Source organism: Musa acuminata, chromosome BXJ2-6, assembly GCF_036884655.1.
Source record: "Musa acuminata AAA Group cultivar baxijiao chromosome BXJ2-6, Cavendish_Baxijiao_AAA, whole genome shotgun sequence".
Lineage (NCBI taxonomy): Eukaryota > Viridiplantae > Streptophyta > Magnoliopsida > Zingiberales > Musaceae > Musa > Musa acuminata.
In genome coordinates, this window is record NC_088343.1 from 40,033,622 (window position 1) to 40,052,300 (window position 18,679).

At 35.8% G+C, this 18,679-nt stretch overlaps 1 protein-coding gene across 12 annotated transcripts; it reads right to left on the bottom strand.

Moving 5' to 3' along the window:
• Window positions 1-1,527: 1,527 nt before the first annotated feature.
• Window positions 1,528-9,648, bottom strand: LOC103989369 (histone H3.3). 12 transcript variants are annotated; one of them, XM_065114278.1, is made up of 9 exons: window positions 9,421-9,647; window positions 9,273-9,313; window positions 9,138-9,171; window positions 8,910-9,031; window positions 8,574-8,648; window positions 3,603-3,678; window positions 3,322-3,405; window positions 3,113-3,223; window positions 1,528-1,882 (listed from the first exon to the last, which is right to left on the bottom strand). In XM_065114278.1, exons 1-7 carry the CDS (start codon window positions 9,485-9,487, stop codon window positions 3,359-3,361), a joined length of 462 nt encoding a protein of 153 aa, XP_064970350.1. In that variant the 5' UTR covers window positions 9,488-9,647; the 3' UTR covers window positions 1,528-1,882; window positions 3,113-3,223; window positions 3,322-3,358. The 12 variants fall into 12 exon arrangements, 11 of the variants coding, with proteins under 11 accessions (XP_064970350.1, XP_064970353.1, XP_064970352.1 ...); XM_065114281.1 differs by lacking the exon at window positions 3,322-3,405 and having other exon boundaries at window positions 3,603-3,697; window positions 9,421-9,648; XM_065114280.1 differs by having other exon boundaries at window positions 3,113-3,405; window positions 3,603-3,697; window positions 9,421-9,648.
• Window positions 9,649-18,679: the final 9,031 nt, after the last annotated feature.

Consider the following 18,679-nt stretch of genomic DNA (forward strand, 5'->3'; position numbering starts at 1 on the left):
TACAGGGTTTTGAATACTGGTTGATGTACAGAGCAGATATGTATCGGTATATATCGAGTTCGTACATTAGGGCATGTTGATGGTCCACCTTAAAATTATCTTCATATATTATGTCAGGGTGTACCAATCGGTATGTCTCGATAATGATAGAAATTTGAAACAGTATCGATCGGTATGCCTTGGTACCAATCAAAATATTGGCACTGTCCAATAGAGGATAGAGGATGGTCTATGTATTGATATCTTGGATCGGTATGTACTTCTAGTGAGTGATGTGATAAAATTGAGAACCTTGATTCGAAATCTAATCAAGTGAGTTAAATTCCTTCGACCTATTGGATTGGGATGCCGATACACACCACGAATTGGGTGTGCGCGCTAAAGCTGTCCTTATCAGAAGTGTCGAAAGAGATTTCTCCCTGCGGTGTAAGGTTGGGGTGAGATATAATGACAGGCCATACCTCACACAGCTTTGCCATACCTCAATGTCACAGCTTAGCTCATTTGGGAAAACTGTAATTTTATTCATTTTTTAATTAAAAAGGAGTAAAACTATTTATTAATCCAGCGCCATTACAAGGGAGAAACTTTTTAGTGATACAAGACTAGACTGCCAAGTACAAAACAATGAGCCAAGTGATTCACAAGAACCAAACAATTCGTAACTATGTCATTGATGTATTAGTGTCGTAACAATTCTTGTGTGATCCTCATTAGCGACACGTGTCTAAAGAGCCTCTTGAGGTAATTACAATTGGGACGACATCTAGAGATTATAGTATACCAAAACTTTTGCTTACACCATTAACTCACTGTTCTGCATCTAAGAATGACTAAATTAGAAAAAAAAAAATCGACTATTATCATACATCTATTAGTCATCAAATCCTCCATAATTAATACAACAAGGTCCCAAATGAAAAATTACACGTGGATCCTCGAGCATCTTACGTGACATGCATAAAATAATGTTTCCCTGTCTATGCCCTACTTTGGGATTGGGTGGAGGGAACAATCAATTGGTCACTGTAAGTGTCATCGTCGATTGAGGCATGTTGATGTTGATAGTTGATTCTTTCCCTCTATGGACACCATTGTTGATGTTGCTAGTTGATTTTGGAAAAAGGGGATTGAGAAGGTGAGAAGATAAAAATCTTTATTGTTCGTTAATTCATTCAAAGGGTTCGCTATTGTCTTCTTTGCACGCTGGATGGACAACACAAGAAAGAACATATATACCTTTAATTGTCAAAGTTTTTCATCAAATCCCACATTTGAATCACTCGAGTCGAATCATTTTGAAAGAAAGGACGAACGAGTTTGTTTAGCCGCTCATGAGCCTCGTTTGCTTAAAATATAACAGAAAATGCGTTATACCATCATAAAGGATTGGCCCAACTACAAAATTATGGCATTAGTTCCATCTGTCCATCGAAAACAAAGATTCTTACGTAATCCTTTTTTATTTTTCAAACAAAATAATTATATACAATCGACTTTATATTCATTTCAGAGGCCCCAAAAAAATGATTATCTCAGATAATTCTTTCTTTTTTAAATTTTGTGTAGTTCCTATATATATATATGTATTCAAACTCACAAACCTCGTCCAGCTCAAACAAACTCAAAACTCCACAAGTTCGCCTCAAACCACAAAATAGTTTCAGGAGTCAGAAATCAATCAGCTTAGGCTAGTTTTTCCTTTTAGCCTCATGGCATCGATCGATAGCAAACGCGGCCAACCGCTAGTTCTTGAGAGCCTTCTATTTGATTCTGTAAGCATCCTCTTTTCATGTGGCCAAAAAAGTGAAGAACTTGTTTTTCTCGTCTCACCAGTGTCTTCTGCCACAGATCCGCCTTGCTAGCTGTAAATCCTTTTGCTCTGTCGATACATAGATATCAGTATATGAAGAGCGAGCGAGATGGAAAATAAGCGGAGGACAGCAAACACTGTGGAAGTTCATTTTGTTGCAAGAATGTTCAATGGGAATAAATAATTCAAATATTATTGATAAAATTTCGATCGGAGCATAATTGTGTCAATTGCATAATCAGCCTTCTCTAATGCTTGGTCTCAATATATAGCTAGTGAAACTCCTAGTGACGTAACATGTTCAGCTCATTGGCATTTATATTAGCAACAAGTAAATTCAGACTGATAAAGCAGCATGACCCTTCAAGTTTGACATTTAAAATCGCAACATCCTTCCCCTCCCTCCAGATATAAATGACTTTAATTTAAGTTGCCTCCTAATCATTCTCCAATACACATTGACATAGCTTACTTCGATATTGTTGCTTTATCTAATCACCACAAAGAAAATGAAGCTAATTTGGAAAAGACATATACTTAAGAATCATGCAGCATATATTTCTGTACTATACTTCAAAAGCCAAACAGTTCAAAAGGAAAATTTGATTTCACAAATTGGCAATGGGATAATGGATGATTGAATGTCATCTTTTGCTTAGCTTGTTTCCTAAGTATCAGGACTTGTGAGCTGTTGCTTTCTGATTCCATCACTTTCCTGCATGACCGAGAAGATAAATCTTAGTAGATGCCAACTGGTCTTTTTCTCCTTCTTGTCGATGAATTTTTCTCTTTGCAACCCTACGTCTTTAATCAACTAAAGTTCCAGAATTGTTCCTAAAGCTAAATTTTGCACAAAACCTACCTAGATATCCATTAAAGACCGTCCAAGCAAAGAGAATTATCGGACTTTTAAACCAGTAATAAATATCTAGCTACTTACACTTAAGGTGGGATAAACATTTGACATATTGATGTTTCAGACAATCAATACATATCTGACCTAAAATATTCCTGATCATGCATCTAGGAACAATTAAATGTGACCACAATTGCCTGTAATACAATTGAATTGATAACTATAAGTGAAAATATTTATTGATTCGTTATATGATCTACTACTTTGAGAAATTAAAGACCCTCAGGTTATTCGGAAAAATTCACCGGAAAATTGTAAGCACACATACGAGAAAATTTCATGAAGCTCGCAACAAAATACATGAAAAAGAATCGCAAATTAGGAATCAATGACTCACTTGAATATTAACTCCAATTCTGTAATATACATAATTTTGTCTGTACCTTATGTAAACATATTTATCATCAGGGATACTCTTGGGTGTCTATGTACAGGATCAGGCACACTCAAATGGGTGTGGGGGTGGATCCGGTTATTTTACATTCAAGCAGAGCCTACAAAAACAAACATACATGTTTGAGCCTATTGTATGCATGCCCATGCAAATATATACCCATGTCTACTGAATCAAACAACTGTTAATTTGAATTACCATAAGTTGAAAAAACACTTTCCTGAACTTATCTATTTTAGCTGTTTTGAAGATGTTCTTCTCTATTGTGATAGTCTAAAATCACTGTAGAAAACAAGTGAAAGTTGACATTAGACTCTTTCATGTAGAATGTGTCAATTATCTTGAGCTTAAATAACAGCATGTTATATCAGAAAAAAGATAAGAGCAAGCACATTGCCTAAAAGTAGTATTAACCAGAAATATAACATTGTTAGAAGTTATTGCAGTAAAGGACCTTAGTTTGTAGGACAGTAACTTACGGAGTGTAACACGTTTAGCATGAATAGTACACAGATAAGCATCCTCAAACAACCCTTGTATATAAGTTTCTGTTGCCTGAAGCAATTGGACAAATCTAAGAGAAGTATAATTACAATAATAAGTTAATAATGGAAATGAATTTTCAGAAGTCAAGCAGTTCCAATACCACAGAAGCAACTGCTAATAAGATCCTTGATTTTCTTATTTTTCATACACAGAGCATAGTTAAAATTCATGTTTGAAAAGAAATAACCACTGTTAGGAGATAATAGAACCCACCTGCAAGCAAAGTAACTGTTCGAAATCATAAAGATCAACACTTAAACTGAATCATCTTAGCCATAATTCATAGAAACAATTCAAGGAACTTATCAAAGTCACCTGTCTGATCTTCTGCACAATTTCCAACTAACTGTCAACTGGAGGTCAATAACATAATGACTATAAAGAAATGCCCTTAAAAGCCCAAGAAAGTTACTGGTCCTCTTGGCAAAAAATTATACTGCTTCGATGAGTTACTCAAGAAGATTGTGTATGAGAATCCCCCTATATTATGCATGTCCATCTACCAAATCTCTCAAACAATAGTGACCTTATAAAACCAATGTTAAGAAATGATTCTTCCAGCAAAACATCCTTCAAAATTCAAAATTCTCCACTTATATTGCTGGCATTAGAGTTCAGCTAGAAGAATCCTACTTTCCATAAACATCATCCATTAAGCAGATTCACTTTTACAAATTCCTGCCTATACATAAGTCTTAGTGAGCCCACAAATTTTTTATTTGCTTATAGCTCCAAGCCTCTGGCAATAACATGTGACTCATTTTCAGATACTTGCCTCAGTAACAATCATGACATAGAAGTTCAATGTAAATGATTTTAGGTTGTATCCCTTCCCTGTAACCTTCAATAGAAATTTATATATCAGGGGATTGCTATCAGTATGATCAGTTTGTCTGAAGAGAAAGCTCCATAGAAGCTAGAGAGAGAAGCACCACATATTAGGTCAAAGTAATGATGATCAAATGTTAAAGGTCACATCATGAAACTTTTACATGGTCAGAATGATACACTAAAAAACACTGGACAAATAGAAAACCTAGATACATTGACATTATTTAATAGTTAATACCAAGGATTTTAATTTCGAACGGGCGGTACATACCGGTTCGTAAGCAGACCAGTGCACGAACCGTCTGCTACCGAGCGATAGCATCGATTGCGACTGTTTCCGTTCCTAAATCAGTCGGTGATGGAGAAGAAAGAAGAGGGAGAAGAAAAAAGAAAACTTGGAGATCTAACACAACGACAAAGCCTCAGCGACGTTGCGGGGAGAAGCGATTTCTTGTCCCCAACAGAAGAAACCAAGCGAGGAGATGCCTTTCTTTTTCTTTTTTTTTTCTTTTTGCGCGGGGAAACGAGGCGACGTTGCCTTTCCCCCTTTTTTTTTTGCACAAGGAAACCGAACGACGTTGCCTTTCGCTTTTCTTCTTTTATTGTGCTGGGAAACCGAGAAAATGCCACCTTTCCTCCCTTTTTTTTTTTTTTGCACGGGGAAACCGAGCAACGTCGTCTTTCCCTTTCTTTTTTTTTCGTGGGGAGGAGTCCTAGCGTGGGTAGAGCCATCATGTGTGTGTATATATATATATATATATATATATCGAGCGGTATACCAAAATGTATCGTTTGGTATACTTATATCGTACCATACCGAACTGAGCTCGAAACTCCGGTATGATACAAAATTACAAACCTTGGTTAATACCATTGACAACCTAGGAAAATTACATACTCTTAGCAACTGGACTGCCCAATAAACATCCTAGGAGCAATAGAACTAACTTGAAGTGGTTAATAAATAGCACAAACTAAAACAATTCTAGAAGCTTGGTTAGTTCTTCCTAGCAATTGATTTCGATAACCGAAATCATTTAGTGCCTTAAAACTTCTCATCAATGTTTTGAGGAAAGAATTCAAAGTCATCCCCAGAAGGAAAGCTTTTGTAATGTTTTCAATCAAGATGACTAATAGAAGAACAACTAGTGGAACTAAATTTTAAATAGCAACTTGGAAAGAGAGTCATCTTAAAACTCAATCCAGCACAACACATGAGCCTGTGCCCTTAAAGCATCAAGAAGTTTATTAATGTTGCAGTATCCTTGAGCCAGTTTTGCTCAAAAAGATTAAAATTATGAGAGATGTGCAAGAAAGTATGGTTACATTCTGATGTTTCAATTATTGGATTTAATGTGTATGCAAGATGGTGGAGAAAGTTATACAACCAGCTGAAAAGAAACATTGTACATAATAGCAAGCTATGCGTTTCTTTTAATGTAACATTCCTCTAAGTCCTGATCCCTACATCTAGCTGTGAGCTCATGTTCATGAAAGATATGATTGTGACTGATGATAATACTCCATGGAATAGGAAAACAAGTTTAAAAAGCATCAATTCATCATAGAATATTTGTATCCTAATTTAAAGAATCATCTATTAGCACTAATGGTAGGATCAAATTTTCTGGTCTTTTCCAGTAGCAGCAACATATTTTCTGATATCCTATTTTACATTAATTGCAGAACATACAGAAATGTATACCATGTCCAGGGAAAACAAGAATGAAAACAGCTTGATACAGCCCCAACTAAGGATTTTAGTAGAGATTAATCTAGGCACAAATTTAAAGTTTAGGGAATAAGCATTTTTCAAAATATATGTCATAACTACCGTTGAGAGTCTTGGAACTAAGTTTGTCAGAACACTCTATGCGCTATAAGGTGTCAAGATCCTTATTTGTCATAGGTGTTAGGCACTTGGCTAAGCAAACCAAAGCATTGACGTTGCAAGTTATAAAAAATAATTAAAAACAAAGATAATAATTAAAACAAATACTTCAATCCAACGTGAGTTTTATATCATTATACATGCAAAATGATAATCACTAAAACATCAAATTATATGTATTTAACTCACTTCTTTGATATGCATGATTGCTAAAAATATAATTCTGGGTTTAAAAAGTAAATAGATGGTGAAGTTGACATTCACAACTTATATCAATAAATTCAAATATCTCATTATACTTCTCATCATTCCCACCCAAAAGACCTTTTTATGGTTTCCTTGTCTCCATCAGTAGCTTCATGTTTTATTGTCTTCATATTCCGATTGATAGCTTCATACTTATATATTTTAAAAAAAGTTTTAACTTTATGATGAAAATATATAAAAATTATAAGAAATATATAGTCAAGAAATGTCTCTTCATTATACAATGAATCAAGGAAATTTGATGAACAAATCCAAACTCACATGAGTAGGATGACTGATAATAGGTCAGTAGCATGAAACACAAGATAACACGAGAAGAAAAAAACTGATGTGAAAGAGAATAGTTCTGAGGAGTGGTGAAAACAAAAATGAGAAAGGAAGATGATGAGAGAGGCAAATAAAGGGCGTCAGAAAGAGCAAAAGAGAGGATGATGATAACAAATGAGAGGACAGTAATGAAAGAACAAAGAGGGCATTCAAGAGGGTGGTTAAAAGGGAGGTCAAGAAACACAAGCTCTGAGAAAGTATCAGATACTTAAAAAAAAAAAAAGACTAAATTCCCCCTAAAACCTAAATAAGAGTAATTATATTCAGATGGTCAATAGGAATAAAAAAGATCCAATTAATAAACCCAACCAACCAAGAGACCTGTTGCCAATTTTAACTATCAAACATGCCAATCCAGTCTGAGTTTAATAATTATGGATATGATTATGCAAAAAGCAAGGGCTAGTGGAAACGACAATTGAACCCCACAGAGAGGGGAGGACAAAGGAAGGAAGGAGGAAAGTGAAAAGAAAAGGAAGTTGGATCATAATGGACAAAGGGAGAAGAAATAATGGTGGCAGACTGATAATAATGGAAATCAGGATTAGGTGGAAAAGACACTAGGGCACACAGAATTTCATTGAGCATGGAGAATTGGTTCGTGCAAAATATGGTCTAGGGGATTGGTATCTAGTTCATCGAGCAAGGTCTAGATAGGATCCAAGTTCGAGTCACTAGGGTTTTAGATCGGCCTTTGGTTCAAGGAGAAGGATGTCAGACTGGGGGAGGAGAGGTGGAAGGGGAGGTATCAGGCTGAGAAATGGATAGGGCATGGAGGGCCTAATAGTCAGAGTAAAGGTTGCTAGAGCTAGTCATGCCTAGGACACCTAGTGCTCAATTGAGGTGCTATGAGGCATCTAATTGAAGGCACCTTGCATGGGGCCCATTGAGGTGCTCGGACCTCACCATGCTCTAGTGCCTAAGTGAGCACTCGAGAACATCTTGACATCACTGGTTGACTTTTTAGAAATGTAAGTTGAATGTCTGACCTTTTGGAATTGTGATTCGAGTTAATTGTCCTCTTAAACTCTCTCCTTTCTTCATTCTCATCTTCTACCCTCTCATCTATCTTCTCTCATCTTCTACTCTCCTCTCCCACTCTCTCATCTCTTTCTACCCCGAGGAGGACCCAACCACCCACAAGAGACCACAATAGGGGTCAGCTAGCACTTACGGATAGCAGCCTCAGCAATTGGTTATGTTATTTTTTTATACTTCCATTTATCCTAGTCAAAATGACGGATATAGCACTCCTTGGGCACATGTTTTGATATTAATCAGCAATAATCTCTTTAGTTCATCTTTGCTCTCTCTCTCTCTCTATCTCTCTCTCTCTCCTATTTGGCTTCTCTCTAATGTATGTTTCTTCATCCTTTAGCTGTCTCTTGTTTGTTGCTTAAACAACACAATCTTTTCTCAAGAAACAAAAAACTCTATAGAAGATGATAATCTTATATAAGCAGATGACATATTATATGCCAAAACTAATTGATTGAAAATGTTCAAAGCCTACTCAAGAGTTATCATAAAATCATATAAGCAATGAGAAACTAGAAAAACAAAACGTGTAATACAAGTTGATCAGTACCTCCTGAATTGCGATCAGAGCTTCAGGGGTCCAACGAGATACATATTTTGAATAGAAATTAGTAATCTCCCTTACCTACAACCAAACAAAATGCTTGAAATAATATACCCGAGAACCACAAGATATGTTATCCCAGATCAGTGACAGAATAGGAAAGCACAAAGTAACGTGTCTAAAAGTGAAATATCAATATAATCAATCCTGAATGACAGGGGAAAAAAAAAACTTTAAAACCACAAGCGTTGCCAGTATTCCTAACAAATTTGTTTGCCACATGGAATAACATTGATTCGACCGAACCATAATACGCAAGAGGAGCTCCAGGCTGGTACTAACAAGTCTGACAAAGGGAGCCATAGGAATAAGCAGCTTCCATGACTTCTGAAGCCTCCGGATCTCACGGAGTGCCAGAACCCCTGGTCTGTGCCTGTAACGCCGCCGTGATTGGCTTGGAGTCCCTGCTTTGTAAGGGTCTTTACTATAATCGAAGTATCAACCCTAATCGCAAAAGCAGCGAAAGCAAGCAGATAATAAGCAAATAGGAAACCGGAAGCAATCGCTTACCTTGAGGCGCGTCTGATTCGCTCGTCCTCTTCCCCTACTCGCATATATTCCCAAAATCTACAGCCAATATATCCCCATAAAATAGAACAAAGCCAATGAAGAATACTGAAAAAAGAAAAAGAATTATAGTCTCACACGAGCGGAGCGAGAAGATGTCGCCGGTGAACTCCCTCCCGCTGCGCAAAAAAATCGGAGGATTAGGGTTTTACTGATCGATAGCGGACGAGCACGCGCGCGGGAGAGCGAGAGGCGGAAAGGAAAGAGATAGAGACTAGAGAGATACCCATCGACTGCTGATGCTGCTTCGTGCGTTTGCGGGACCTGCTCGGGAGTTGCTTCGTTCTCCCCATTACTGCCACTGTGTGTGAGAGAGAGAGGGGGGGAACTCCTCGGAGGAAGAGAGCGATCGTCGCCGGGGGGTTTGGCTCCAGGCTTTTGGGGCATAAAAATACACACACGTCTTTGTAGAGACTAGACCACGGGCGTTAGCGGCATGTTGATCCGGGAGATATGTGAGAGATAGAACCCGACCTTACTACAGTGAGGCACCGAGATATGTTGTTGGTACACGTAATAATTCCTTGACCGTCAATCGCATCTTAAGAATGGACACCAATCTTTCAAGTTCATGCAAACGTATATATTAAAAAAAAATTAACGAATATATTTTTAATATATTTTTTATAAGACTTGAATCTTTCGAATTCATATTAGCTTAGATATCAAAGAGATTTTATTGAATATATTCTTAATATAATTTTTTTACAGGACTCTTTCGAGTTTGATAGAATCTTTTGAATTCATACTAGCTTAGGTATCAAAAATATTTTATCTGATATATTCTTAATATAATTTTTTTACAGAACTCTTTCGAGGTTGATAAAATCTTTAGAGTTCATACTAACTTATGTATCGAAAAGATTTTATTGGATGTGTTTTTAATATAATTTTTTTATAGGATCCTAAATTGAATCTTTCGAGTTCATACTAGCTTAGGTATCAAAAAGATTTTATCGAATATATTCTTAACGTAATTTTTTTTACTTTCGAGGTTGATAGAATCTTTAGAGTTAATACTAGATTAGGTATCGAAAAGATTTTATCGGATATGTTTTTAATGTAATTTTTTTATAAGACTCTAAACTCAATCTTTTGAGTTCATAATAGCTTAGGCATCAAAAACATTTTATCGAATATGTTCTTAATGTAATATTTTTACAAGACTCTTTCGAGGTTGATAAAATCTTTAGAGTTTATACTAACTTAGGTATCGAAAAGATTTTATCGGATACATTCTTAGTGTCATTTTTTTTACAGGAATCTAAATTGAATCTCCTAATTTTTTTGACACCTTAACCTAAGATAGTATCATGATTGGCTCCGTGACCCTATATTTATCGAGCAACTGAATATATCATAATAATTATATCGTTAATGGATCTCATACATACTCCTAACGTAGATTGCTGACATAGCTATGTTCCTTTGAAAAGAAATAATGGTTACCCATGTGAGTTTGAATGTTTTCTCAAGCTTATGCAAATTAGGTTGGTAATTATCGGATTTAATCGTTGGATTATGAACCAAACCTAGTATTTGTAATATAATTGTTTTCATCTTTATTCTACATAAGACTTCCTTTGACTCATCTTGTCTCAATCTCATACACAAATATCTCAAAAACAAAATTTTTTTTTTATCAAACAACACACGAGCTCTTTCATAGCATCTAATTTTTTTCTCATTGAGTTATGTTTTATATTTCTAAAGGAGAAGACCCAAACTTGTTAAATGATTCATAATTGTTATTAATCTTGGTAAAAAATGTTCTTGAAAACTTCTTACATGGAATTTCACCTTTAATCAAATTGACATGTTAAACTAATTTTATATTTTTCACTAAATCAAAACATGGGCTATATACATCTACATACACAAAATTTGATATTGTCATCTTTATTGATTTTGACTAGGAAAACATGTAGAGAAAATCCTAAGGTGAGGTAGATTTTTTTTTTGGCAAATGGTATGGGGTGAAGGTATGTTTTTAATTTTATGACATCATAATGATCCAACAAGATTTGTACCAATTAAGATAATCAGCTTTTTTAAAAATATATAGGATTATATTTTGAACCTTCAATTCAAATCATCTTTTAGTTTTTCTTATGTAGATTAAATTTTAGATCAAATTATCTATTTAAACCTGACATGTAAAATAATAAAAAGATATCAAGTAACTTAGTTGATAAAAAACATGAGTAGTAAAAAATAATAAAAAATATGAGTAGTTTGTTTCTTTTTAAAGATATCAAGTAACTTAGTTGATAAGGATTTTATATACCCTTTTATGATCAAAATTCAACAAAATAACTAAATAATATGAAAAAAATTAAAGATGAAATCTTTCCTTATAGAGGATATTGAAGAACGAACATGTAATAGACAATTCAATAACACTATAACAAAATTTTTTTATGCTCTAAAATAAATTATATATAATGCAATCAGTCCCCAAATGATTGAGCATTCAAGGTCAAAAATCTTTGATAGAAGATTAGCTAATCAGTTAGTCCTTTACATAGTTCAGTAGTAAGTACACAAAAGATAAGGATTTCAAGTTCCTAATCGTTTCCGATGTAAAGAGATGACAGTGCAAAAACTTCCGGCTATTCAATTTAACATAAGACATAGTTGCACAAAATAATATTATTTTTCCCTATGATGAGAGGGTGTGCTCTCCATGGATTGCAAGAAGTGGAAAGCTGACTTATCAATAACCTAACCTTGATATGGAACGACCACAACCATTTATCATCACTAGGTAAGAGATATGTCAAATCAATTCACATCACAAAAAGAGCTTAAAACCAAAACATTTATGAATTACATTGAAAGTATTTGAATCTCATGAAATCAATTAATGAGTTTATGAACTAATAAACGTTTGAGATAAATAACACAGAAAAAACTTCGATCATGGACTTTAATCATTGAAAGATAAATTATTGAAGCAGAAGAATCAAACGTTGGGCTAGAGAGCATCATATCAGAGATTGGACGTCGGGCCAGAGGATTGGTTGACGTGCCGGAGGATAGACTTCATGCCATGAGTTCAGGCATCGACTCGGAAGGATCGGGTATTGCACCAAGAAGATCAAACGTTGTGAGAGATTAACATATCGATGGATCGAGTAATGCGTCGGAGGAAAGGACGATACACCGGTGGTTCGGACGAAGTGTTGGATGAACAAATGACATGCTAGACAATGTGCTAAAGGCTTCATGATTGTAATTAGAGTTGTTAAGTCTTAATCAAAGTCGTTTAGAGTGTAATTGAGTTGGTTTTAGAGTATAACCATGCCAACTTGATTAGGAGCCCTTTGAACCTGAACTAGGGTTGAATTAGCCCTATTGGAAAGCCAATTCAGTGACTTTGGGTTAGGCTGGGCAGTGGCACCACTAGGCTTAAGCGATGGTACCGCTTGAGAGCCGGAAAGCACCATTTTTTCGAGACCCCAATAATAGTACCGCCTAGTGACACCACTAGGCTCAAGCGATGGTACCGCTTGAGAGTCGAAAATCACTATTTGTGTTTTTTCGGGAACCTCAATGATAGTATCGCTTAGTGTCGGTGGTGGTACCATCGGGCGATGGTAGTATCGCCTAGGTTGGCGATGATACCACTAGAGTCTAGATTCCCAAGCTTTGTTCGGTGGTAATACTATCCGGTGTCGATGATAGAACCATCAGTACCTCAAAAATTCATGGATTTAAATTTTTGACTTTATTTTTGAAGTCATTTAGGATCTATAAATAACCCACTCATGTTTGCTTGATGGAACAAAAATTTTTTAGCATAAAAATATTGTAAACTCTCTTGAAAATGTGTTGAGCTTCTTCCTCCTTGAGTATAGATGTTATAATAAGGAGGTGTGAGGTCTTGTGTAAAAGAGAGGTAGGTGTAAAGGCCATGTCCCTAATTTCTAAAATTTTTATATTTACAAATAGATCCTTAGATTTTATAAATAGCTTCTATGTCGGTCCAATCTAATCTTATTCAATAAATTAAAAAATAATAACGATGAGATTTATATTTAGTTTACTTGAGAAATGAAGTAGAAATAGGATCATTCCTCTAGTTAAAAGTGATTTGAAAGTATTATTCTATTAACGAAACTATTTGGGAGCTAGAGAAGAAAATAAAAAAAACTTATTCTCATCTTTTTCATCCAAAGAGGTATGATCAATTTAGATAACTAAATTTTTGGGGAGAGTGTAATGTCTTTTATTTTTGAAATTTATGTAAGGACCTATTTGTAAAATATGAGGATCTATTTATAAATATAAAAATTTTAATGATTAAATTGTTTAAATTAAAAAATGGTAATTTTTATTTCACCGCCTCCGGTGCACCTCTATTTCCCGCATGAGGAAATAGCCAGAGGTGTGGTGCATCGGGGAGGAGGAGAGAAGAAGAAGAGGAGGAGAAGAGAGGGAAGAAGAAGAAGAGAGAAAGGAGGCTTCGACTAGGAGAGGAAGAAGAGAAGGGAAAGAAGAAGAGGTTGCGGTTGGGAAAGAAGAAGAGGAAGGAAAAAGAGAATGAGAGGAAGAAAGGAAGAAGTGGAAGGGGCTTGAGGCTAGGGCTGTGGTTGGGAGAGAAGAAGAAGGGGAAGAAGAGAAGGGGAGGAAGAAGAGGTTGCGGCTGGGAAAGAAGAAGAGGAAGGAAAAAGAGAAGGAGAGGAAGGAAGGAAGAAGTGGAAGGGGCCTGCAGCTAGGTCTATGGTTGGGAGAGAAAGAAAGAGAAGAAGAAGAGGCTGCGATTGGGAGTAGAAGAAGGGGAAGGAAGAAGAGGAAGAGGGCTATGATTGCAGCTGTGGGACAGAGAAGGAGAAGAAGAAGAGGAGGGGGAGAGGGGAGAGGGGAGACTGCACCCCTCTACATTCTGCGCAAGCTACAATCGTGGAGGAAGAAAAAGGATAGGAGAAGAAAAGCAAAAAAATAGGGAGAAGAGTAGAAGGAGGAAGAGTATAAGAAGGATTTGAGCTTAAACTTTATTTGGATTATAATCTTTGAAAGACATGTGTTCTAATCCATTTGTAATGCAATTCTAATATCCACTTTTTCCTTGATTATGAGAAATTTGAATAATTCTAGTTTTACAGATATCTCTCTTGTTTGGATGTAAAGATTTGAATCCAAAATTTTGTTGAGGTTCTAATATTTTTACCTTATTTTAGTTATAACTCTCCACATCAATTTTCAATTTAGACAAAACCTATTTGATCTTAATTTAGACTTATAAATCTTTTTTTTTATAACTTACATAATGGTTTTAGAGAAAATTTTCTTAATCAAACATCTAATTGAATCGACCCTATAAATTTAGTAAGATAGAGATTGAAATTTCTAGCCTTTGTTACTAAATTGCTTGTAACTCTCTGTTGGAAATTCTAATTTATGTAAAACATGTTTTGTTAAAAATAGACTCATTTCAATTGATCCTACCGATTTGATAAATTCTGACTGCTCTATACTAAATTATTTGTAACTCCCTATTAGAAACTTAAACCTTTATAAATCTATATTTATTTGAAAGTAGACTGATATAGATTTCTAATGATATCTTTGTTGAGTAATTTGAAGTATAATTAATTATCAAAATAATTCATGTCTCTCAAATTCTACAAGAATTGAGTTTTTGTCGATTTCGTCTATTCTTGTTTCGTTCCCTTTAGAAATTGATTTCTACTAATTTTTTTTAATTGAGCTTTATATTATTACTTTGAATTTTTATATGCTCTCATCCTTAAATTATTTATATGTCTGAATATATTAATTAAAGTTTCTATTTGCATTGCATTGTTTCATATAGGCACATGTATATTTCGTTATTTCGCATGTGTTTTCGATTTATACCAATTTTATTATTCACAATGTCCTTTTATACTCTGGTGTTTATGGGATAATGTGAAACTTTACTAAAAATGATAAAGGGAGTTATACTTAGAGCGCACGATACTCTACCGATCCCCTATGATTTCACTCAAACATGAGTGGATGGAGCTCCCAAACATGGGAGACTTATGTTTGATGTTCATCTAAAAATATATGGTTCATATTATATGTAATCTCATTTCACCCTTTACGTTTTTTATATGATATCCAAAGCATTACTTATATATTTCTATATGCGCTTTGGATAAGAATGAAATGCACGCAATATCAGGTATGACATATAAGCTTATGTTTATTATTTGTTCACTTGATATGCTCTGAAATATTTCGTATGTCATTGATATGCTCATAAATATTCTTATGCCTTTGATATGTGCCTAAATGCTTCTTATGCTAATGATATTCTTTGATTACCTTTCCTCTATTGTTACGCTAATGATATATGCCTAAAAGTTCGGGCGGAAGGTTACCTTTGAATGGACTTTATGTTGATGGGCCTGCAACTAATGATATATGCCAACATTGTGGTTGGGCTTACCTCCATCAACCCTGAAGAGCAGATTCATCCTCTAAGAAGGTTAGCTCTCTCTGCTAGATAGAACTTTGCTTCAGATCTGATCAGTTTGTATGCAATATACTGTTGATGCAAAGGAATGGAGAGCATTGGTCTTAGAGCACTGTTGGTTCCTTTAAATCCATGAATTCAGTGCACCTGTTCCACTTGAACGCAGATGTGTTCATCAGTAAGATTCAAGGGGTTCACAGGTGTAGCTCCCAGGAGAGGCAAAGGCTGTCAGGTCATGAAGAAGAGAAGCCCTTTCTGGAGCAGCAACATCAGCATGGTCCCCATTCGACGAACAAAGAGAGAAGACAATGATGCTGTCGTTGCTTGGGCTAACAATAGCTCATCATATCTCTGTTCACGAGTCAAGGGCTGGCCTGCATGCCACACAGCTTGCATCATTTCTGCATGCTTTCCTCCTCCTCCTCCTCCTCCTCAGATCTCCTCCTTAGTTTTGATGCATGCTTGGCCAACTTGCCCATCTTTGTGAAGTGCACACCAACCTGCTCTCCTGGCGTTAGCTTTGACATCTGTTCATGGTGTTTTGCCACGAGATCTTGGTGAAGCATCATGCAGTGTGTGGTGCAAGCAAATGCAACTTTCTATCCCCTTCAACAGTTCCAAGTGTTGTCCTAAAGCATCTTCTTGGCAACTTTCTATGTGCTTGTTGGATCAACAATGAACACTGCAGGAATCCAGTTACAGCTTCGGTGTGTGTGGCATCCTTTCTTACATGCTTTGGACACATCACCGTACATAGGATTCCAATCCGGTGTGTGGCCTTCTTTCTGGAAAACAAGAAGGATCAGATGCGAGAACAAAAAACAAAAACAAAGGCAGGACAAAAGTGTGCGAGAGAGATGAGAGTTGGCTGCTAAAAGCTAATCACATCTGGCCAGCGACTGCAAAAGTTAGCACAGTGATCACCAAAGATTGACAGCAGCCTTATCCTGTGTGCACTGATCTACCTGAAGTCCTTCACCTTCTGTTAAATGTCTCTCTACTTCCTGAAACCAAAGACTATCTAAATCCAAGCCTGAAGTACTTTCGATAACAGTTCTCCCTACCTTTCTCGACACAAATCCTTCTCGCTCAGCAGAAATCGCAAGAGATAAAGCTAAAGTCGTCTTCCTCGATGAACATTTCTCCAAGAGTGAATAATATGCATGCTTTGGTTGGGACTGTGACATGACTTCTTTTTCTTGGTTCTCATACATGGAAGCAAATGGGCTGATGGAGGAAGCGTGGGTTGCGATCTGTACGACGACTTTGCCGCTTTAGCTTTTTATCGCCAGGAGAGACGCGTGCCTTCACGAACTGCTTCACGTCTCTTTGTCGTTCTTTCCACAGATATATAATATGTAACCCTAATTGTAAAGAATCTCAATAATCTTCATATGTCGTTATTGAGATTCTTTACATATATATATATATATATATATATGTAAAGAATCTCAATAATCTTCATATATATATATATATATATATATATGTATATATATATATGTATCTCAATAATCTTCATATATATATATATATATATATATATATATATATATATATATATATATATATATATATATATATATATATATATATATATATTTGAAGGACTTATAAGCATATTAAGACTCCTAAAACCAAATATTCTCAAATGTAGAAGAGATTGTCATCTACCATATAAGACTTTTCCATCTTTAAATATAGAATTCAACACATGACAGGCAATAGCTTTATATAATGAACACTTCAATATAATTTTGGTTGGCGTGATTTCTTTTTAAGTGGATTGCTGAAAAGCCCTCAAAAGTAGCTTTCCATTTGGTCATTGTATTGTTTTATTTTCTTGAAATGCTTTTGATGGTACAAAAAAATATAAACAAATTTATTGGACCTTTTTAGTATTCGATTATTAGAGAAAAACTAAAATTTCAGAAAGTATCTCTCGGTTTATAAAGAACAAATAATTTAATTTTCATTTCCTCGGGAGGAGTCGACTAATAACTCATATTTAGAAGAGAATGACGAGTCTCATGATTCGCACGTTGATCATCGAGATCGCTAAACATCAAGGAAGGAAGAAAGCGAATCTATGTGAAGCTTAAAGAAATAAAAAGTGGATGTAAGATGTCATCATCTGAATCACCGTGACCTGAGCTGCAACTCTCAGAGGGCAGTGGCTCAGAGAGAGAGAGAGAGAGAGAGAGAGAGAGAGATGCATGCAAGATATGGTGTCCCTTTTAAGATTTTGTGATTCCTCAACAGTGCCAGAAGTGACCACTGAACTCCCACCACTCAGATGTATCTTCCTTTCTGTGTTGGAAAAGTCTTCTCTCTAGCAACACGATCTCTCCCCCCCCTCTCTCTCTCCATCGTCTCACCGCAAGAACGCAGAAAGCAGACAGCATTTCAGTATCTGTCATTAATGTAATCGGCAAGTATTTTGAATTTTTCATCTAAATAAATTATCCGAAGGATAAATTACTTGGAGTTTTTAGAATATCTCGAGTTTTTTTAGATCAAGTATTGGCAATGATATGATTTATATTTGAATCCCAACACTTTCGTGAGCAGCATAAATACTTCTGCATTTGTTTATCCCTCAAAACCCAGTAATTATGCCTCTGTGTACGAACCCTGCCACCTCTTTAAACCATCATCCACCATCAGGTCACACAACTCATGAGCCAAAAGTACAGCAAAGGACGATATCGCAATCCAAGCACTCATCTAAAGTTGCCGCTGCTTGAACCACCTCTGGCAGCACAGAACAGCACGGGATACAATCCATAGTGCAGATCCTGGCGTTGATGATCCTCCCCAGTTTAATCGAATACGACGTTGTGCGTTCTTGGAGGATCTCAGTGACTGAGCATATAAAACGCAGAACAATAGACATAAAGAGAAGGAAAAGAGTCAGTCATGGCTTGCATAGAAACTGTGGGCTGATGATGCCTTTGTTTTGTTAAGAGTTTATGTAGTAGAATTAAGAACAAAGATCCAATTATCCTGTTTAGCTTTC

What these genes read in the sequence shown, in the direction of transcription:
- LOC103989369 (XM_009408193.3), bottom strand. Translation starts at nt 9,487, where the DNA reads ATGGGGAGAACGAAGCAACTCCCGAGCAGGTCCCGCAAACGCACGAAG. An exon ending in GCAGCATCAGCAGTCGATGG is followed by an intron (nt 9,314 to 9,420) that starts GTATCTCTCTAG and finishes TTTTTTGCGCAG; the next exon opens with CGGGAGGGAGTTCACCGGCG. An exon ending in CGAATCAGACGCGCCTCAAG is followed by an intron (nt 9,032 to 9,137) that starts GTAAGCGATTGC and finishes CTTACAAAGCAG; the next exon opens with GGACTCCAAGCCAATCACGG.